General features: G+C 47.8%; 1 protein-coding gene across 2 annotated transcripts; it reads right to left on the reverse strand.

Annotated features, from left to right (window-relative positions):
• Positions 1-10,105: 10,105 nt before the first annotated feature.
• On the reverse strand, positions 10,106-22,065 carry GTF2E1 (general transcription factor IIE subunit 1). Of its 2 annotated transcripts, XM_081176696.1 has the most exons (6): positions 21,962-22,038; positions 20,874-21,125; positions 19,580-20,034; positions 18,667-18,868; positions 16,245-16,486; positions 10,106-12,133 (listed from the first exon to the last, which is right to left on the reverse strand). In XM_081176696.1, the coding sequence occupies exons 3-6, from the start codon at positions 20,025-20,027 to the stop codon at positions 11,703-11,705; spliced, it is 1,323 nt and encodes a 440-aa protein (XP_081032822.1). In that variant the 5' UTR covers positions 20,028-20,034; positions 20,874-21,125; positions 21,962-22,038; the 3' UTR covers positions 10,106-11,702. The 2 variants fall into 2 exon arrangements, with proteins under 2 accessions (XP_081032822.1, XP_081032823.1); XM_081176697.1 differs by lacking the exon at positions 20,874-21,125 and having other exon boundaries at positions 21,962-22,065.
• Positions 22,066-22,124: the final 59 nt, after the last annotated feature.

The raw sequence follows: 22,124 nt of genomic DNA on the forward strand, positions 1-22,124 counted from the left end.
CTCTCTCCCCGACGGGTCTCGCTCGCCTCCTCAAGCCCGACCCGCGACGTCGGCCAGAGGCGCTGCCGGGCTCCGGGAAGCCGAACGCGGCCGGCTCATTCCGACGTGGCCGCCCATCATCATCATCATAATAATTTCTCGCCTGACGGGAATTGTGAGGGGAGCGAAAGCGTCCGAATGGGGCCCTCGCGGGAACTTGCTGTCCGGCTGTCCCTCAGAGAAAGCGCGGCTCTCCCGGAACCCCGACCGCCTGGGCCTGAGGGGGAAGCGCGCCCTCCTGCCAAGACTGCAAGGCTGGCGCCGGGACAGCTGCAATGGCAGCGCCGCCAAGAGCGCCCGGAGTCCCTCAGCGTGTGAGGGGAGTTGGGAGGCGGCGGCGGCGGTGGCGACGCAGTCGTCCTCCTTGGCCGGGCCCTGCGCGCCGCGGCTCCCTCGCCCTCCGCCGCTCTCCGAGGTGCTGGAGCCCCAGGCGGCGGCTTCTCCGGCTCCTCCTCCTCCTCCTGCGGACCCGCCCGCTGGCCGGGCAGCGGAGGCCGGGCCTCGACCGGGCCGGGCAGGGAGGGCGGAGCAGGGGAGCAGCGCGCCCGCAGCCAGCCAGGCCGGCAATTGCGCCTCGCCCGGCGCGGAGAGGGACCTGGGGCGGGGGGCGGGGCGGAGGGAGGCCAGGGGCCCAATGAGAGCCCCCCTCGGGATGTTCCGATAGGCCGGGGAGCCGGGCCGTAAATTTGAGGGAGCCAATCGCAAGCGGGGGGGGGGAAGCGACCCCAAACAAACCCGGAGCGCCGGCCAATCAGGGGAGACCTGCGGAGGCGGCAAAGCGCTGCGGCGCCGGGAGGGAGGGGGGGAGGAGTCGGGGGCGCGCGCGCGGCCTGGTCGCCTCAGGAGGCGCCCGAGAAAATGAGGCGGCTCTTGATTATTATGATTATTGAATGAATTTATATACCGCCTGTTATGTACTGAGGTGAAGAGGATCCAGAATGCAGCAGTCTGATTGGTCCTGGAAAAATGGGATCCAGAATGCAGCAGTCTGATTGGTCCTGGAACAATAGGATCCAGAATGCAGCAGTCTGATTGGTCCTGGATCAATAGGATCCAGAATGCAGCAGTCTGATTGGTCCTGGATCAATAGGATCCAGAATGCAGCAGTCTGATTGGTCCTAGAACAATACAGCAGTATGATTGGTCCGCAGGATCCTGTGCTGGTCCCGGGGGCTAACCGAGAGGCGAGGTCAGAGGTTGAGGGTGCGGTGTGGAGGCTGTTCGTCTAAGCCAGGGGTCTGCAACCGCGGCTCCGGAGCTGCATGTGGCTCTTTTACACCTTCGCCGTGGCTCCGGGGCGGATACTAGCGAGGGGAGGAGGCGCATTGTGCACCCCACACTCCCCACTGTGGCGGGCGCTGTACTGGCTGTGACGTCGCATGGGGGTGGTGCGTGCGTTAGTCACGCACTGTCCTGGCGTCACCTTCTCGCCCACCCGCCCGCTACATTGTAAGGGGCATGTATGCTGGTCACTGCATTGAAAGGGAGCATGTACGCTGGTCACTGTTTTGAAGGGGAGTGAAGAACACACACACACAAAAAGGTAACTTGTTAATTTAACGTTTATTTCTATGAGGAGGAGTAATTCTGAGGGGTCAAACAAAGAAATAATAAAAAAGTTACAAAAAAGTTATTTTTATAATGACGAGTTTTGCGGCTCCCAGTTGTTGTTTTTCTTCGGAAACGGGTCCAAGTGGCTCTTTTTGTCTTAAAGGTTGCAGACCCCTGGTCTAAGCTGATGCTGGGTCCAAGGCAGGGAGTCTGGTGAGGTCAGGAACTCTGGCAGAAGAGCAGGTCAGGGTGCTGGCAGAAACAGGTTACCAACGATGTTGCTCCTGCAACCTGGGACTGGGCTGACTGGCTTTTATCTGCCCTGAGGCTCAGGGCGGCCCCGATCCTCTGGTGACTCGCCTCTCCTGGCCTGGAGGCGAGCACTCCTTCTACAGGAACTTAGTTCCATCCGCCTCTCTGCCCTGAGCCTCTGCAGCTCAGGAGAGGCTGGAGGGTTACTGGACCCAGAGGCAACCTCCTCTTCCCCTGATGGGGCTGAGAGTGGACCACCTGCAAGCAATGGGTCCTCCATCACCTCCAGAGCAGACTCAGCTGGTGCCTGCACCTGAGGATCCAGCACAGGTGAGGACCCTTCAGGCTCAAGCCCCAGTCCCGGCTCAGCTGGTTCTGGAGGCAGGGAATCCTGTGCAGGTTGGGATCCCTCAGGTTCAGCCTCTGAGTCTGAATCCCAGGCCATCACAGAGCCACCCAATCCAGCTCCAGGTGGAAGTGAATGCAAAACCTGATTGGCCTACAGGAGAATCCCGGAATTAGCCAATCATGTGGGGCCCATTGTGCAAATAATGTATATAAAGCAGATATTTGGGAGGAACTTCTATTCCTCCTCAGTGAGAGATTTTAATTTCTTGGGCTCTATGATCACTGCAGATGGTGACAGCAGCCACAAAATTAAAAGACGCCTGCTTCTTGGGAGAAAAGCAATGACAAACCTAGACAGCATCCTAAAAAGCAGAGACATGACCTTGCCGACAAAGGTCCGTATAGTTAAAGCTATGGTCTTCCCAGTAGTAATGTATGGAAGTGAGAGCTGGACCATCAAGAAGGCTGATCGCCGAAGAATGGATGCTTTTGAATTGTGGTGCTGGAGGAGACTCTTGAGAGTCCCATGGACTGCAAGAAGATCAGACCTCTCCATTCTTAAGGAAATCAGCCCTGAGTGCTCACTGGAAGGACAGATCCTGAAGCTGAGGCTCCAAGACTTTGGCCACCTCGTGAGAAGAGAAGACTCCCTGGAAAAGACCCTGATGCTGGGAAAGATGGAGGGCACAAGGAGAAGGGGACGACAGAGGACGAGATGGTGGGACAGTGTTCTCGAAGCGACCAGCATGAGTTTGACCAAACTGCGGGAGGCAGCGGAAGACAGGAGGGCCTGGCGTGCTCTGGTCCAGGGGGTCACGAAGAGGCAGACACGACTAAACAACTAAACAACCACAACAACAACAAATGCAATAGAAAAGTGAGTAATACTAAATAGAAAGGTGGAATGGGCCCCTGGTATTGGAGATACTGAAGTCTATGTATCTTACATCTGCTGGATCAACGCTATCCTAGCTGCTCTCAACGGAATTCTTAGGGAAATACTTGTTTTGCTTATTTCTCAGCAGTGCTTCTTCCATATCTTCTTCTTTGGCAATTGCTTGTAGCCAAGTAAGATTGTCTTCCATGAATATGGTTCCATGTATATGCAAGCTGCAAGCCCCACATGCAAAGGAACCAACACAAACTCACTTTAAGCTCTTGGCAAAAGATTCCCGCCTTGTATGGTGTTGGACTAGATGACTAGAACTGGTCCCTTCCAGTTCTATGATTCTGTGATGGTTCCTTTGCAGCCACATCCTTATCTGTCCCACATGAATCGGGCTTTTAGTACTGAGGCACCTACGCTTTTGAATTCTCTCTTTGGTGCCTACTAAAGATCCTCTTCCAATAAGCCTTTTAAGTTAAGATCTGCATCTGTACTGGAATTATTTTTATGACGTTAAGTCTCTTGTTTGCTGCCCTGTGCTCCTTTGGGAAGAAGCGCTGAATATAAATTGATTAAATAATCAAAATAAATATTATGTCAGCAGTATGAAGCAGGTGGGTATATTCTGGTGGGCGGGACGACTGGGCCAAATTGGGACCTATCTTAATTGGTTTCCCATCCCTGCTGTGAAGAAAATCCTCTAATTCAAGCATACTTCCTGAACTTCCTTCAAGAAATGCCAGTTGAGTCTTCTGCATAAATAAAACTCTGAAAATCAGTCTAGCTAATTAAACAATTTGTCCTGGTCTTAAAAACCTATGGAAATTCTATGAACAGCTTGAAGCTGTGGGTGAGGCATTTGCCTACTGCTTCCATTCTCATTTTTCAAGACCACCTCTGTGCTTTGCATTTGCCAACCCTCCCTGTTCAGAGCCTGCTACATTAGTTTAAATAGAAAAAGGAGATAGGTGTTTCCCCCCCTTCTCATTATCCATCTTAAATAATTAAGTGCCTGCACAGATGTGCAGAGAGCTGTTTGAGTCTTTCATCCTAATTTATTTGCTGGAATCTAGCCCCTGCCTCACATATTCTTTGCTGTTATCATGATAATTGCTTTGCATCAAGAAAGCAACAAAAAAGGGGGACTGGAAAGCCAAATATAGCGGCAAATCTAAAGTTTCATAACAGATTTTGAATAATGCTGCAGTTGCGACACACTTATATGCCAAGAAAGCCCCTGTTACAAAATTAGGCCACAGCAGTTCCCCTAAAGTTGATTAAAAATGCTCTAAGATAGTCTTTTTCATCAAGCAGTAATAAAACCTTAGAATTTCCTACAAAACAGGACAGACTCTTCACACTTTCAAGCTGCTGAGTGTATTTGCCATCTTTCCACTACAAGCTCTACGAATAAAACTATTTCTCCATGCACCAGACACAATGCTTAGCTTTCCCTCATGACAAAGCCTCCTACCTTTAATGTTTCAAGTCTCCTTCATGCTCACAGACTGGATCCCTCTCTGCAGTGGTCTGCCACAAGCCAGTTGGAAATCCCTCCCCGTTCTCACCTTTCACTTCCACTTTTGGTTGTTGAACAAGTTCTCCCAGCCCAGATGTTGAAGATGCCATTCTCCAAGTGTCAAGACTTACTCCTAGAGGTGTGCCAAGCCTACATGTCCATACCGGATAAGAAAACCCACCTCAACGCCCTCCCCCTGATTCCACTGAGTCCACAAAGAAAGAGGGGATTATTGAAAAATTGCAATTTACTGAACATTGTGAGTGATCTGTGTTCCTTCTACACAAATTTGAGAACTCTCTTCAAGATTCCCTAGCTCAAGTTACTTAGTAAGCAATTTTTATGCCACCTATTCTATGGCCTAGAAGATTCCCAACCCACTCTCCTGGAGAAGCAGCTCTTTGATTACTGGGCTGCCAAGTGAGTGCCAAAACAAATTTCCACCTTCCCCTTGGGCTCTGAAGAACACCTAATTCTTCAAATGAAACCATGCAAAATACAGGGGTACCTTGGCTCTCAAACGCCTTGGTACTCAAACAACTTGGAACCCAGACACTGCAAACCCGGAAGTGTTCCAGTTTGTGAACATTTTCGGAGGCCCAACGCACTCCGTTTTTAGTGTTACGCTTCCGTGTTGAGTGCCACACTTCTGTTTTCAGAGTTACACTGAGGTTTGTCTGTTTTTGCTATTTGTGTTTTTGTTTTGGGGGCTTTTTTGTTTTGTTTTTGTGATTGTGGAACCCAGTTCAGCTCCTGGTTGTGTGACTGCAGTACATTGTTTATTGCTTTCGTTTTATGGATCACTGGTCTCGTTAGATAGTAAAATTCATGTTAAATTGCTGTTTTAGGAGTTGTTTTTCAAAGTCTGGAACAGGTTAATCCGTTTTGCGTTACTTTCTATGGGAAAGCGCGCCTTGGTTTTGGAATGCTTTGGACTTCCGGAACGGATTAAGTTTGAAAACCAAGGTACCACTGTAGCGGATTCTGTCCCTAGTCGCTCTAGCTAAAAGGACAGCAAGCTCTTACCTCCAGCTTCAGGTGTCAAATTGTGCAAAGTCTTACCTGGGGTGGTGCAGAAATGCTGCCAGGGACTGGGTTATAGATGGATCACCGGGAGTCAGAATAAGGCAGCCTTCGTCAATGCCCTCTAGATCTTTTGAAGTGAACTCCAGGTATCCCCAATCAACACAGAAGGTAGCAGGTTGGAAAAGGCTGGTGGAAGGCAATGTCCAAGCTCATTATGATGAGTGGCACATGTCTGTTGCTGACACTGACATATTTTAGGTGCCAGATTAAAACTGGGCATTTGATGGCATTTGGTCCAGCTGATTCAAGGCTTTGTGTTAGTGCAGCTTTGGGTTGCAGAACAGGTTTCCTTCCTCCCTTACAGAAGATAATATTTTATGTTAAGATTAGATGGTGTTTAAATTAGATGGTGGTTGGGTTATTTTAACAATGTTGTCTTTTCTCAACTGGATTGTAACTCTCCCAGACTGCCCTGCGCTAAGCAACTAATGCATTAAATAGCAATACAGTGGAACCTTGGTTCTTGGAAGGGCTTAATTGACGAACACATTGGCTCCCAAACGCCACAAACCCAGAAGTAAGTGTTCCGGTTTGCGAATGTTTTTGGGAAGCCAAACATCCAACGCGGCTTCCGCTTGAGTTCAGGAAGCTCCTGCAGCCAATCGGAAGCAGCGCCTGGGTTTTCGAAAGTTTCGGAAGACGAACAGACTTCCAGAATGGATTACGTTCGAGAACCAAGGTATCACTGTAGTAACATTTCAGATGGAAAAGTGGGGCATAAATGTTCAGGAAAACCTATGAAAGATAGGGTGAGCCTGTCAGGAACTCGGCCTACACTCGAGTAGGGCTGAGCCAAGGGCATGACCACCCAGGAGGACTCCCCTGCTCAGCGCCTGAGGGCCCCAGTCCTGCCACTCACCCCCTGGCCAGGGCGGGGCCTGATGAGCTCTATAAAGGACTGCTGTTGCGCAGAGAGGGCTCTGTTTTGTTTTTGTTTAAATTGCTGTTATTTTTTACCTATGTCATTTTAAATTGTGGTATTAATGCTGTATTCTTAGTTTTAGATTTAGATTTATGTGGAAATTGTTTCCCGTTTTGTTGTGTATTTTTTTGATGTGGTTTATTTATTGTTTAAAAGGGACGCGGGTGGCGCTGTGGGTTAAACCACAGAGCCTAGGGCTTGCAGATCAGAAGGTCAGCGGTTCAAATCCCCGCGACGGGGTGAGCCCCCATTGCTCGGTCCCTGCTCCTGCCCACGTAGCAGTTCGAAAGCACGTCCAAGTGCAAGTAGATCAATAGGTACCGCTCCAGCGGGAAGGCGTTTCCATGTGCTGCTCTGGTTCGCCAGAAGCGGCTTATTCCTGCTGGACACATGACCCGGAAGCTGTACGCCGGCTCCCTCGGCCAATAAAGCGAGATGAGCGGAGCGCCGCAACCCCCGAGTCGGCCACGATTGGACCTAATGGTCAGGGGTCCCTTTACCTTTACCTATTTATTGTTTATGACTTTTATAATTATGTAAATCTTGTTATGCTGTAAGCTGCCTTGAGCACTGTTTTTTTAACTGTAGAAGGGCGGCATACAAATAAAAAATGATGATGAATGATGATGAGAGCTTTAAGGTTAACGCTGAGGAGCTTGTGCTGGTATTATACTCCATTACCTTACTCAAGTAGTGAGGAGGGGGCGGCAAAGAGAACATTGCATACAGCAGCACCTGCATGCCAGCATCTGTTATATATTGCCACAATCCTGAGCATTACCTCCCTGCCACTCCACCCAACAATAGCCTATTGTACGAATGCTACAGCAAACGTGGTAGCAGTGCACAGATTGCTGTCACCGCATGAAGGCAACACGATGAAGCCTATCCAAGAGCAGCATGAATCATATTTCAGAGAGCAAAACATATGTGTGTGGGGGCTTGGTTCCTGAGAAGAGATTTTTAAAACGGGGCAGAAGAACTTGACATTTCCAGACAAAACAGCTTCCTGTGTTATAGAACTAGATTTCTGAGAACCAGCGAAGCATTTTTTTCTCTTAGTCTCCTTGAAACCCAGCTCAGACATATTCAAGGAAGTCTGACTGCTGTAAACATTTTAATTATTCATTTTTAGATTATAACTTACCCTGCCTGGGCCTTTGGGACACCAGATGCCCAAAAGAAATTAGTTAAAATTACAGTGGTGCCCCGCAAGACGAAATTAATTCGTTCCGCAATTTTTGTCGTCTAGCGAATTTTTCGTCTTGCGAAGCACGGTTTCCCATAGGAATGCATTGAAAATCAATTAATGCGTTCCTAGGGAAACCGCTTGCCAGGCTGGCGGTGCGGAGAAGGGCTTTTCTCCCCACCGCAAGCCTTCAGGACAGGTACGGGAACAGAGGGGAAGGCGCGCAGCGCTTTCCCTCTGTTCCCGGGGCTTGCGTGGGAGGAGGGTTTTTCCTCCCCACCGCCAACATTCAGAACAGCATTCTGAATGTTGGCGGTGGGAAGGAAAACCCTTCTCCCACCCCAAGTCTTCAGGACAGCCATCCGAAGGCTGGCGCGGGGAGAAGGTCTCTCCGCCCCCCCCCCCACGCCAGGCTTCGGTGCATCCTTCAGAGGCTGCTGCCATAGTCACGCGTCACTTCTCCAGCTGGGAGAGGGTCGCGGGGGGCTGGTTTAGCCCCGCGCGCGCTCTCCCGGCTGGAGAGGTGACGGGCGCCTATGGAGGCTCCTGCCATAGGCGCGCGTCACTTCTCCAGCTGGGAGAGGGTCGCGGGGGGCTGGTTTAGCCCCGCGCGCGCTCTCCTGGCTGGAGAGGTGACGGGCGCCTATGGAGGTTCCTATGGAGCTGTTCCTGGAACAGCTTTCCGAAGTGGGGCGGCTGGGGCAGGTGACCCCGCCCCCCGCCCCACTTCGGAACAGTTGCAAAAGACGTCAGGGGGAAGCGGGGAAGCGAAGCGCTTCGCTTCCCGCTTCCCCCGGACCTCTTCTGAAGCAAGGGGCTGGGGGGAGATCGCTATCTCCCCCCAGCCCCTTGCTTCAGAAGAGGTCCGGGGGAAGCGGGGAAGCGAAGCGCTTCGCTTCCCCGCTTCCCCCGACGTCTTTTGCAGCAAGGGGCTGCAGGGAGATCGCTATCTCCCCCCATCCCCTTGCTTCAGAAGAGGTCCGGGGGAAGCGGGGAAGCGAAGCGCTTCGCTTCCCCGCTTCATCCGACGTCTTTTGCAGCAAGGGGCTGCAGGGAGATCGCTATCTCCCCCCATCCCCTTGCTTCAGAAGAGGTCCGGGGGAAGCGGGGAAGCGAAGCGCTTCGCTTCCCCGCTTCCCCCGGACGTCTTTTGCAGCAAGGGGCTGCAGGGAGATCGCTATCTCCCCGCAGCCCCTTGCTTCAAAAGAGAAGACCCGCTGTCCCCGGGGCAAGCTTCGTTTTGCGAAGCAAGCCCATAGGGGAATTCGTCTTGCGAGGCAAATCGCGGACGAAAAAACCTTTCGTCTAGCGAGTTTTTTGTCTTGCGAGGCGTTCGTCTTGCGGGGCACTACTGTAGAATGTCAAGACTCATAAATGCTATCAGTCTGTAACAACATGCTTTACTTATCTGCAGTATTAGTCTGCAATTCTGTGTGCACTATATGTTGGGAGTGAACCCCAATAAATTATCTCTCAGTAAACATCTATAGGGTCAAGGCTCTTAGGTTATGACCCATGCACACAAACTTGAGGGTAAATCCCATTGGACATGCAGGTTAAAAGAACTGTAACTAACTACTTCCCTAAGGAAGGCGGGACCATTCTGAAAACTCTTCTTGGATGAAATTCCATAGTACTGAGTGTCCTATAGTCCAATCTAAAAGAGCATTGGAAATGTGGAGGAATAAAGGCAGCTGGAAATAATATTTGTTTCTTCATGGATCCACATACTGAAGACATTCCTTGTCTAAAACATCCTTGAGACAGATAGCTTTACCATTCAAAGAGCTTCACAATCTACTTCTTACTTCATACAACAATTATGCTTCAGATCTCATCTGTAATGCAAGAGTTTTAATGCAGTTGCAATGCTAAACCGTGGTTTGCTGATCCCTTGGGCTTTTGCATGTCGTCATCCTCTCCTCACCTGGGGTAGAGGTGGGGTAGACAAGCTATTGTTTCCAATTGCCAGGCCATGGCACCATTAAATAAATAAATAAATACAACCCCGCCCATCTGGGTGGATTTCCCCACTACACTGCAAATGAGCCAGCCAGCAGCAATGAGGCCAAGTTACCTAGCAAGTCTGCATGCAACATGGTATTACAATCCAAAGCCTAGATATGATTGACTGACTTTGTCTTATACTGGCAAAACAAGGTGTTTTATCTAGCAAAGGAATACGAAAGACAGACTGTGACATTGTGTAGGAACACCTACAAGAGAGCCAAGAACTCTTCAACAAGTATTATCCCATCAAGCTAAAAAGAAAAAAGCGAGCTGCTCTAATTTGTTCATTAATCAATGAAAAACCAGTGGAAGATGTTCTTTGTGCCTTTTTATTTTAAGATGGAATAAAAATTTAGACCATAGTTTAAAGATCGTGTGTCTATTACCAATCAAAATTTCCAAAGATAAAATCTTAAGAGAAACTTCACAGACTAACAAAACATAGAGGGTCAGTATACAACGGCTTTACATTTTAAGGGACCGATAACGTATATCGTTTCAGTAAATTAAAACAGCATGTGTGGCAGATGCTAAAGTTTTAAAATACACAGTCCTTTTACCACTCTGCTCTACTATAATGCCAAATAAGAAAAACAATGATTTTTAAAAGCTGTAAATGTTTTTAAAACGTAAAACATTACAAGATCGGCTTTGCTTGTGTAGGCACTGCTGGATATATAAAATAGACTGTTCTGTGCTAAATACTGACACACAACAAAGTTCTGCATAATCATTCAAAATCGAGAACACCTTTTGGGTTTGTGCCAAATTAAAATATCCCCAGCCCGAGTCTTAACTTAGGCAAAATCACTTTTTTGGGCAGAGTCCAAGGATGGAGAAGAGTGTTTTTCATTCAACATGGACTATCCAGCATGGGGGAAAATACGTTTTGACACTTTTGGCCCATCTTTAGATTATGACCTACAATGGGAAGTATAAGGTATAAGAGCACTTCTGGAAGTAGGGGCTGAACTGAAGGTAATTTACATTTTGAAGTCAAGTCCACTCATTTGAAAATTATAGCACTGCAGGTGAAGTGATTGCATGAAAAGCCAGGAATCCGCCCATGTTAGCAAAGAAATAAAATCACTGACCTGGAAAATAAATTTCAAAAATGACAAGTTTTACAAGGCTGTAAAATTCACCATGCTCTTTGAGACTGTGACAACTTCTTCCTAGTCAGCAATAACCAAAATGTCTACCTGTCTCGTGTCCCTCTTTCTCCAAAAAGCTATTTCAACCACTGTGGTGGCTTACTATCCATTAATTAACATGATTGTACATATGTTCTCTGCAGCTATAGATCGGTTTTAGAAACGATAGGATCTATAAGAAAATGGTACATGGGAAACAAAATATATATCCTGCTTGTCTGGGTGTAAGAAATAAAAAATACCCACATATTAAGTATGCAGGGCATTAAGTAGTTACAAGCAGATCATATGCAGTTCTGAAGCAACCATCTTTAGATATTATTTTCAGAGGAGATGCTATCACTGACTCAGAATCTAGGAAACTCAATGCAATGCCTTCTACAACCCCCTTTCAGGACAGAGAAACAAGCAACCAAAAGGGCATTCCTATTTCCCAGATCAAAAGCAAACAATTATTAAGCACATGGAAATGAATAGGTCTGGAAACTTTCAGTCTAAGTGTAGCTCTGCACACAAATATGTGAACAAGGGAATCCAGATTGCCCAGCAAGCTCTCACACTCTTATACTACATCTTTGGCTGGCCGCCTCTTTATCTGTCCGATTGCTCATGTGGCATCTTCTGTGTAAATCTAAAGAACAATTGAATTAACTCAGAATGTATGAGAATATAATTCAGTATTTTGCTCTGTTCCAGAATTTCCAGGTGACTATCCTCTATAAATGCTGCACACAAGCAGAAGGGAGCTAATCAAACATGTCCTCAAACATCCGCTGGCCCATCGCTATGTACTGGTCTTTCTCCTCCAGAGTCATTTGGGCCACCAGCTCAGGTCGTTGGGTTACTTGACTATAATAAAATGGGCGTCCCGCCACCATGACAGTGGGGTCTTCCGTCACCACCTCAAACTCATCATCATCGTCTTCCTCTGTCAGCCCATAGAGTGTTGTTGCAGCCGGGGCGACGTGGGGAGGGGAGTCCTCGTCCGATTCGCTCGTCTCGCTCTCAGAGTCACTGGCATTGGTGGCAGATAGTGGGGCGATGCCTCCCATGGCAGCTACAGAGGCAGAGGGGGTTTTCTTCTCGTGGATGAGCAGAGCTTGCATCACCTCCTCATTATTGTCGAGGGCAGCCGGACCCTCTTCCCCTTCCTGTAACATATCTGTGTCTTGACCACCTGCAAGAAAACAAGGGAAGCAATTTTACATGCTAATGCTGCAATACTAAAGGTAAAAGGTAAAGGACTCCTGGACGATTAATTCCAGTCAAAGGCAACTATGGGGGTTGCGGCACTCATCTCGCTTTCAGGCCAAGGGAGCCAGCGTTGGTCCACAGACAGCTTTCTGGGTCGTGGCCAGCATGACTAATCCACTTCTGGTGCAACAGGACACCGTGACGGAAACCAGAGCAAACAGAAACACTGTTTACCTTCCCGCCACAAGGGTACCTATTTATCTACTTGCACTGGCAAGCTTTTGAACTGCTAGGTTGGCAGGAGCTGGGACAGAGCAACGGGAGCTCACCCTGTTGCGGGGATTTGAACCACTGACCTTTTGATCAGCAAGCCCAAGAGGCTCAGGTGTGATTTCCGGCGTCTGGGCATGCGCAGACGCGATTTCCGGCATCACTCTGTGCCAGTCTGGCCCACAGAGGATCTCTGCAGGAGTGATCTGGCCCATGCCCAGTAAGCCTTACTGACCCCTGCTATAAACTGAGCAAAGTGGTGTACCTTTTCTTGCACTGTATAATTTCAAAGGTGGGGGTGGGAAGATGAATATCTGAATGTTTTTCTATGAGAAATTTCTCTGTACATAGAAAAAACAACATAGCAGGGAAGAGGTATCTTCAGTCCTCTTTCCATTCCCAGTTAGGAAATGTGGTAAACCTGTGAAACTGGGGATGGATTAAACCCCACAAAGGTGTGGTTACACTAAGAAGTGCAATGCCACAACCAACATTTTGGTTTCTAAGGTAAGCTGGTATAATGCAGCTAAGAGATTGCATTATAAAACAGGAAAATCATGCCTTGAATCTCACCTTGTTCATGAATCTGTGAGCCTTATGCAACCCAGTTGCTCAGTCTGACCCCACATCCCAATGGGAAATATAGGGATCATAGTACCAGGCTACTTTAAATGGTTGTAGTGAGAATTACAGTAAGATAATGTGCATAAATTCCTTCCAAGCTTTCTGAAAGCATCATGTCAATTTTAAGTCCCACAGATGTCCCACAATACATTGTTAGTTTTGCTGCAATGAACTAAGCCTTCTGGAACTCAACCTTCCGAAGATCTTTAGTTCTAAAAATCAACCTGGGGCAGAGCATCTGTCACTGAGACTTCAGTGTTAGAAAACAAACAGTGTAAATCAGGCACAGGCAAACTTGGCCCTCCAAATGTTTTGGGACTACAACTCCCATCATCCCTAGCTAACAGGACCAGTGGTCAGGGATGATGGGAGTTGTAGCCCCAAACATCTGGAGGGCCGAGTTTGCCTATGCCTGGTGTAAATGTTCTAAGGAGCGTAAACTAATCACACTTTTTACACATCTCTGAGAAGGCAGCTACTTTACCAGGAGTAAGCACTAAGACAGTGTGTTCGCATGTGCACAAATATGTAGAGCACACACTTCCCCATTCTGAATTACGCACTTTCACTTCTTTATTTCTCCCAGATCTGTTTAAATTTCAGATATTTATATATTGCTTAATACTCAGAATTTCTAAGTGTACATTAAAATGCCCGCTGAAATAAGGAAGTCTTTGTTACGTGCCTGCAGTTCAGTAGGGAGTTTGCTTATCTAATCTCAATTGAGAGGGAGTTCCACAGGCTTGGGCCCACAACACTGAAGGCACAGCTTCTAGTAGTTTTGAACCATTCAGCTAATTTCTCCAAAGATCTCCATGAACGGGCAGGGGTATAAGGGATCAGGCGCTCCTTAAGATATCGTGAACCCAAGTTGCTAAGGACCTTGGAAATTAATACGAGAGCATTAAACCTGCCTCAATAACATGGGCAGCTAGTGCAAGCTTTTAAGCTCTGAGGTGATGTACTGGCGTTGCTTACTCAGAGAGACAATGCCCCTGTAATTGCGGACAAATAGAAACAACAGAGCATGTGCCTCTCCAGTGCCTATGTTATAGAGACATTCGTATTAGCCTCATCTCCCCACTACTCCATAGGTATCCAGGGCTCACAGGATAATTCTATACCTCCCTGCTGCTTTTAGTTACCAACCCTGCTATAACATACAACATTGCCAGGTTCTGCACAGCAGCGCTCAAAATTTGTCGGATGACCAGTACCACAAACTAGATTTAATGAACACTCATATAAGAGTGCTTTGTAAATTGGTAGTCATAATGTTTTATGCACTTTCACATTTGTTTAATGCTCCTAACCCTTCTTTTAGACTCTTTTAGTTTCTTTTAAATTCCTATACAGTAGTACCTCAGGTTAAATCCGCTTCAGGTTACAGACTCCGCTAACCCAGAAATAGTGCTTCAGGTTAAGAACAGAAATCGGGCTCCGGCGGCACCGGAAGGCCCCATTAGCTAAAGTGGTGCTTCAGGTTAAGAACAGTTTCAGGTTAAGAACGGACCTCCGGAACGAATTAAGTACTTAACCCGAGGTACCACTGTAGTCTTTTATATATACAGTGGTGCCCCGCAAGACGAAATTAATTCGTTCCGCAATTTTTGTCGTCTAGCGAATTTTTCGTCTTGCGAAGCACGGTTTCCCATAGGAATGCATTGAAAATCAATTAATGCGTTCCTAGGGAAACCGCTTGCCAGGCTGGCGGTGCGGAGAAGGGCTTTTCTCCCCACCGCAAGCCTTCAGGACAGGTACGGGAACAGAGGGGAAGGCGCGCAGCGCTTTCCCTCTGTTCCCGGGGCTTGCGTGGGAGGAGGGTTTTTCCTCCCCACCGCCAACATTCAGAACAGCATTCTGAATGTTGGCGGTGGGAAGGAAAACCCTTCTCCCACCCCAAGTCTTCAGGACAGCCATCCGAAGGCTGGCGCGGGGAGAAGGTCTCTCCGCCCCCCCCCCCACGCCAGGCTTCGGTGCATCCTTCAGAGGCTGCTGCCATAGTCACGCGTCACTTCTCCAGCTGGGAGAGGGTCGCGGGGGGCTGGTTTAGCCCCGCGCGCGCTCTCCCGGCTGGAGAGGTGACGGGCGCCTATGGAGGCTCCTGCCATAGGCGCGCGTCACTTCTCCAGCTGGGAGAGGGTCGCGGGGGGCTGGTTTAGCCCCGCGCGCGCTCTCCTGGCTGGAGAGGTGACGGGCGCCTATGGAGGTTCCTATGGAGCTGTTCCTGGAACAGCTTTCCGAAGTGGGGCGGCTGGGGCAGGTGACCCCGCCCCCCGCCCCACTTCGGAACAGTTGCAAAAGACGTCAGGGGGAAGCGGGGAAGCGAAGCGCTTCGCTTCCCGCTTCCCCCGGACCTCTTCTGAAGCAAGGGGCTGGGGGGAGATCGCTATCTCCCCCCAGCCCCTTGCTTCAGAAGAGGTCCGGGGGAAGCGGGGAAGCGAAGCGCTTCGCTTCCCCGCTTCCCCCGACGTCTTTTGCAGCAAGGGGCTGCAGGGAGATCGCTATCTCCCCCCATCCCCTTGCTTCAGAAGAGGTCCGGGGGAAGCGGGGAAGCGAAGCGCTTCGCTTCCCCGCTTCATCCGACGTCTTTTGCAGCAAGGGGCTGCAGGGAGATCGCTATCTCCCCCCATCCCCTTGCTTCAGAAGAGGTCCGGGGGAAGCGGGGAAGCGAAGCGCTTCGCTTCCCCGCTTCCCCCGGACGTCTTTTGCAGCAAGGGGCTGCAGGGAGATCGCTATCTCCCCGCAGCCCCTTGCTTCAAAAGAGAAGACCCGCTGTCCCCGGGGCAAGCTTCGTTTTGCGAAGCAAGCCCATAGGGGAATTCGTCTTGCGAGGCAAATCGCGGACGAAAAAACCTTTCGTCTAGCGAGTTTTTTGTCTTGCGAGGCGTTCGTCTTGCGGGGCACTACTGTACCTTCTGTTTTTAATAATTTTAGCTTAACCAAAACACTTTACAGATTTTAAATGATCGTACCCCACCCTCCTTGTGCTGGTTTATGACCGTAATAAAGATTTGATTGGTAGGATTGACGGATTGATATGTACTGGCGAGAGTCTGTTCCCATCAAGAGTCTAGTTGCAGCATCTTGCACCAGGTGGAGCTTCCAACACGCACAAGGGTAGTCCCATATAATGGGCGTTGCAGTAATCAAGTACTGAGGTGACCTGTTCATGAATCACTGCCTTTTAGCTTTCTTACCTTCTTTCACTTCATCAGGATCGTAAGCCCCTTGCACTGTGCTCTCACGCAGCCAAACTGGTCTCTCTCTAGCTGGCTTCCCTTCATTAGCTGGCTGGGGCAGATCCTCTTGGTCCTCCATGCTGATGATGACATTCTGGGTATACAAGTCCTCATAAGAGGGTCCCTTTGTAGACCAGGCTTCCCTGTGCTGCCCACTTGATAGACTGCTGTTTGCCAAAGCACCGGCAGCCCGCTCCTTGCTGTAGACAATAATAAAACACAGGTTTAAAAAAAGGTAAAGGACCCCCTGGACAGTTAATTCCAGTCAAAGGCAACTATGGGGTTGCGGTGCTCATCTCGCTTTCAGGCTGAGGGAGTCAGTGTTTGTCCACAGACAGCTTTCCGGGTCATGTAGCCAGCATGATTAAACTGCTTCTGGCCCAATGGGACACCATGACAGAAGCCAGAGTGCACAGAAACACCGTTTACCTTCCCGCCACAGTGGTACCTATTTATCTACTTGCACAGGTGTGCTTTTGAACTGCTAGGTTGGCAGGGACGCCCCATCGTGGGGATTCGAACCGCTGAGCTTTTGATTGGCAAGCCCAAGAGGCTCAGTGGTTTAGACCACAGCTCCATCCGCATCCCAGTCCATAAAACACAACACTTTGCTAACACAGGTATTTTCACTCATTTAAATGAATTGACCTGTTAAATCACACTTAGTGTTCTACATTTTCTACATTTTCGATCTATGAGGAAAACATTGTGGCTGTTATTAGAAGGTGTGATTACGGTTGAAATTTTTTTTAGCTTCTGCTCTGATGTGGATTGTTTGTTTCATAAGAGTTCTGCACTGTGATTTTGGTGTTTTACTTGATTTGTGGCTCTCAGAACATTGCTTTGCGGGGGGATTAATCAATGTAATCAAATAAATAGAATGATCCCATAAACCATGCAGATTTCGCAGCAGTGTCATTATCTCAGGAATTTCTGGAAATTTCAACTGGGGGATATAAGTATCACTATATGTTTATTAATGTGGGATTATGAAGAGGAGCGCCACCATAGAAAGACAGATAATGGAACCATTAGGGGTAGGCATATATTGTCTAAATAAAAGTATGTTCTAACACACACAGCACAGAGAGGTGGAAGAGTTCTGAGGTGATATAACAGCCAGTATCACTTCAGACTATAGGTGAAGGATTCCTGTAAGTTCCTATACGTTAAACTAATTTACCTCCGAGTATAAATTGATACAGCCAAGGAGCAGTCTGGGCTAGTACCTCTCTTCTGATGTATTTGGGTTTTGTTTCTTAAACCTTCAGGCAGTTTGGGGTTTGTTACATGTGCATGGGTGGGACATTAGGCCTGGTACAATCCATTTTATCACCTCAGGCTTCTATCACCTAGTATTGCGTCATGTGTAGGGGTAAGACCTAATTTACTATATCAGCAATGTAATCTGTAACAAGTAGACAGTATCATCTTCCAACAAGATTCTGAACTTTTAACTAAGAATTGGGCCATAATATATTTGCAGTTATTATATATAAATCAAATGGGCATAAGCGTCTTGAGAAAAATTGTAACATTAGAAGACGAATGGTTAGCACCTCTTCTTGGAACAAGTTATTGGATTATGGACACCTTTATATCAGCTGTATTGTTAAAGCAAGTGCTATGTTTTTGTTGTTCTTTTTTCCTGAGGTGTCTAGTTTCAAACACTTAGGGCAGGGTGACTAAGCTTCAGTTCAGGGGCCTGATCCAGGCACACACACACACCCCAGCATTTTCTTCTCACTCCCCAAGGCCTCACCAACATGGGTGGTGGAAACAGAAATAACTAAACAAATAAGGTAGACAGAACTGGGCTGGGTGGAGTTTAGCAGCGCAATGGGAATGGGAATTGTCCACTCCTTAGTCACCAGACTGATGAACAGAGAGGAAGCAATCTGCTGATCAGTTGATCTGCTGAGAACGATGAGGGTCATGTTCAACGTATTGTGGGCGTGAGGAGACCATACTTTCCCCTGGAGGGTTGGTGAAGGGTAAATGCTGCTCTCAAGCTAAAAAAAAAGGTTAGCCACCCTAACTTAAGGCTTCGCTTAAAAAATTAGCTACCCATAGGAATTTGACTGTTGTGTTCTCACTGTAGGAACTTAAGCAATCCCAGTGTCATAACAGACAAAGTGATTGGTGATACATATTGCTAAGCAACTAATCCTTACGTGCCACACTACAGAGTTCCACCTCTTCAGCGGTCTGTCTCCTTTCCCCTTAGCTGCAGACTAAATGCATCCTGATTCTTCACACAGCAGGTTGTGCAAAGGAAAACTGAACCTCATGAGCAGTCCTAACATATCCTACACCAGAATGATGTTTGAATGTCAACACACCAGTACCAGGTGCAGAAGGTTCAGAACCCCACGCCCACCTCTGTTTCAGCGCGAGAATCTCCATAGGCTCAGGTTCAAGTAATTCGTAGGCTAGGTTAACATCCTCAGTCTCACGGAGGAGGGCATAGATAGGTTCTATCTGTTCGTTAAACCGTGCCACAAGCGTCCGTGCATCCTTTTTGGGCATTGCCGATTCATCTTCCTCCACTTCAGTCTCACAAAAGGTGCAGCGAAAAAGTCCTAAGAAGAGAAGCTGCTATGAAGTAAGAGAGATACAACTAAGTAGCATTTCAAGTAGAATAATTTATTATTAAAAAGATTTCCCTCAGAATACCAAAAGGAAAAAGCACAATGATATTGGAATGATGATAATAATAATTTTTATTTATACCCTGCCCTCCCCAGTCAAGGCCGGGCTCAGGGTGGCTAACAAGCAATAATAAAAACAAGTTGAATGATTACAACTTAAAAACAAAATTAAAATACAATATTAAAATAATGAAACATTAAAATATTAAAATGTAGCCTCATCGCAGGAGGAGAAGGAAAAGAAAAAAGAAAGAGAGGGAGGGAGGGAATCAAATTGGCTCCAAGCCAAAGGCCAGGCGGAACAACTCTGTCTTACAGGCCCTGCGGAAAGAAATCAGATCCTGCAGGGCCCTGGTCTCATGAGGCAGAGCGTTCCACCAAGATGCATTTAAGACTTAATTCCAGAAGGCTTTTTCATCTCCTTTAGCCAGACATAGGCAACATGAAGCCTGTAAGATGCTTCCATGTTTCCGAGCCACATATTCCCACCACCAGGGTAATTATCTGTTAACATGGATCAATCACATGGACTAACCAAGTTAGGTGGTTTGTTCCCACATTAGCTTCAACCTGCTCAGGTAAGGCACCCAAAATTTGTCCAACCCAGTTGGGTTCCTTATGAACTGAATGCTTGTACCTTACCTGTCATGGGATCAAACAACTGGTTTGCCTCTAAATCTGTGAAGGTGCTAAAGCAAATTGGGCATCTGAAGGAGGCTCGGTTGGTGGAATCTCTTTCATCTGTCTCAATCCTCCTCCTCATGTGGTCTAGTTTATACTTCACAACATTGACCAGCAGGCGGTAGTTGATGAAATAGAAGTTGTGCCGGGTGGTCTTGCCATCTGAGGCCGTCTCCACCCTCATCCTGCATTTGATGAACTTGTCTCCTTTCAGAGTGTTGAGAACAGCTCGGAGCTGCTTCCGATCAAACTTCAGCAATTCCAACATGTCCTCCTCTTTCACACATGGATTCCGAATCAGAATGTCCAGGGCCAAAGAATGTTCAGTGCCATAGAAGCCACGTACTACATACTTGGCAAGGCGCTTCAGAGCAGCTGGGACTTCCGTGAGAACATCTGGGTCTGTCATATCAAGTCTGCAAACACAATGGAAGGAAATTATAAAAATGAGCTCCGTGGCCCAGTAATTTTGATTACCACAACTATGTCTTCCCCTTACCAGTTAGCAACAGTATTGCCACTGTCATTGCACTGGGTTTACCATAAAATGGTAGATACACACCACCAGTCAACACAGATGGGTTTTAAATCCGTACCAAGAAATGAAATCTCAAAAACAATTATACTACCTGTAATGGGGCCAGTGTTTTTGAATTATGCTTCTTTGTGCTGAATGTTCAAGAATATTCCACCCACCAAAGATAAAGTTAGGTGCAATTTTGCCTTATCTGCAGAAATTTTTGATTTTAAGATGAAAAGGCAGAAATATCTGCAGGCTTACAATGCAACTCTGTAGTTGTCTTCTCAGCCCAACTGAGTTCAATGGGACTTCCTCTAGTTGAAATTGCCTTTTAGTACAAAGTAGTGCCAGCAATGCCCAATTATCTAAATAAGCAACAGCCTATTATTTACATCTATTCAACCTTTTGCCAGACACATCATTCAAGTTAATCTTGTTTTACTGGCTTTGTGGGCAGATGGAGCTAACTACATATATTCAAGGCTATGTTACTCCATCACTTATTTCTAGTTTGGAGTCCTGCTTTCTACTTCTCAACCCTTCCGTAACCACTCCTCCCATCCAGATCTTTCAATCTTGTAGAAAAAGTTTAATAACATGTAATATGAATCTCATCTGTCTCTGTGTATTTCCTGCCTCCATACTTGAGAACAAAGTTGATCTATTTTATTTTTTTTACCATAAGCTACATCTCCTCATTGCTCAGCTGAACCAAGTTTCTCCAGTCATACCCACCTCTTCTAGCTACACTGCCTTTCCTGCTTGTCATTCAATTCTCTTTGATCGTCTTCAATCTAGATTTCATTAGAAGTGCTCTCACTATGGTATTCGGGGATCTTCTCCTGGACTAATCATCATCTTCTCTGCCCTTTTACCAAACTTCCAGGGGATTGTTGATCATACCACACTCCTCTGGCTTTCAAACCATCTTCTTCTGATTTTCTTTCGATAAAACTTCATCTTTTCCCCATTCCCCTCATATAGTGCCTAATAAAGTATAAAGTTCAACAAGTTTATACTCAGGCTTTCTATTTTCTATGGGCTTACTCATCAGTTGCGGGGTGGGGGAATCCCTCCGTTTCTACTTGAACAGGCACAAAATTAGATACAGTGGTACCTCGGGTTAAGTACTTAATTCGTTCTGAAGGTCTGTTCTTAACCTGAAACTGTTCTTAACCTGAGGTACTACTTTAGCTAATGGGGCCTCCTGCTGCTGCTGCTGTGCCGCCGGAGCCCGATTTCTGTTCTCATCCTGAAGCAAAGTTCTTAACCTGAAGCACTATTTCCCGGTTAGCGGAGTCTGCAACCTGAAGCATCTGTAACCCGAGGTACCACTGTGCGGGAATCGGATATAATTTTTATTATTTACTTCTACTGCATACTCTTCACTATTTCTCCACCTTTCATTTGAGATTTTAAATTTCATGTGGAGAAAGCAGAAAACCTCACCAAAAAGACAGGCAACTCTTTAGGGAAGTTTTTAATGTTTGAGGTTTTGTCGTGTTTCTGGTCTTCTGCTGCGAGCCGCCCGGGGCTGATAGGAAGGCCTGGAAAAAAACGGAAAAATTGGGTGGAAATCCAGTGTTCCCCCCCCGTTCCCCCCCCGAAAAATCCTGGTCCCCCCCCATTTTTCCGGGTTTCCCCCCAGGCCTCCCCATCTCTTCTCTGGCTAAGGTACCAAGGGATGTTCCCGCTGCTAAGGGCAACCCGGAGGAGGCTGAGGGGGCAGAAGGGGGGTGTGGGACGTCATCAGCGTGCGCCGGGGTGGGGGGGCGAAGGCTTGCGGGGATTCGGCCTCCCCCCCGAGGGCCGCTCCGACTGACCTGCGAGGAGCCCCGGACAAGCCAGTCTTTTCGCCGTCGCCGCCGCCAGGCCGCACCAAGTGGGCGAGCGAGAGAGGCCGTCGCCTGCGCAGCGCGTCACTGCCGCGCGACGCCGGCGAAAGGTAAGGCAACGGTCCCTCCGTGACGCGCGGCTTCCCGCCTC

The sequence above is a fragment of the Podarcis bocagei genome (genome assembly GCF_964188305.1).
Source record: "Podarcis bocagei genome assembly, chromosome: 17".
In the NCBI taxonomy this organism is placed as follows: Eukaryota; Metazoa; Chordata; class Lepidosauria; order Squamata; family Lacertidae; genus Podarcis; species Podarcis bocagei.

Excerpts from the sequence above, each read along its gene's own strand:
- GTF2E1 (XM_081176697.1), bottom strand. The coding sequence starts at position 20,027 with ATGACAGACCCAGATGTTCTCACGGAAGTCCCAGCTGCTCTGAAGCGC. Across the intron at positions 18,869-19,579 it reads GTTGTTTGATCCCATGACAG|GACTTTTTCGCTGCACCTTT; the intron begins GTAAGGTACAAG and ends TTCTCTTCTTAG. Across the intron at positions 16,487-18,666 it reads ATTCTCGCGCTGAAACAGAG|CAAGGAGCGGGCTGCCGGTG; the intron begins GTGGGCGTGGGG and ends TATTGTCTACAG.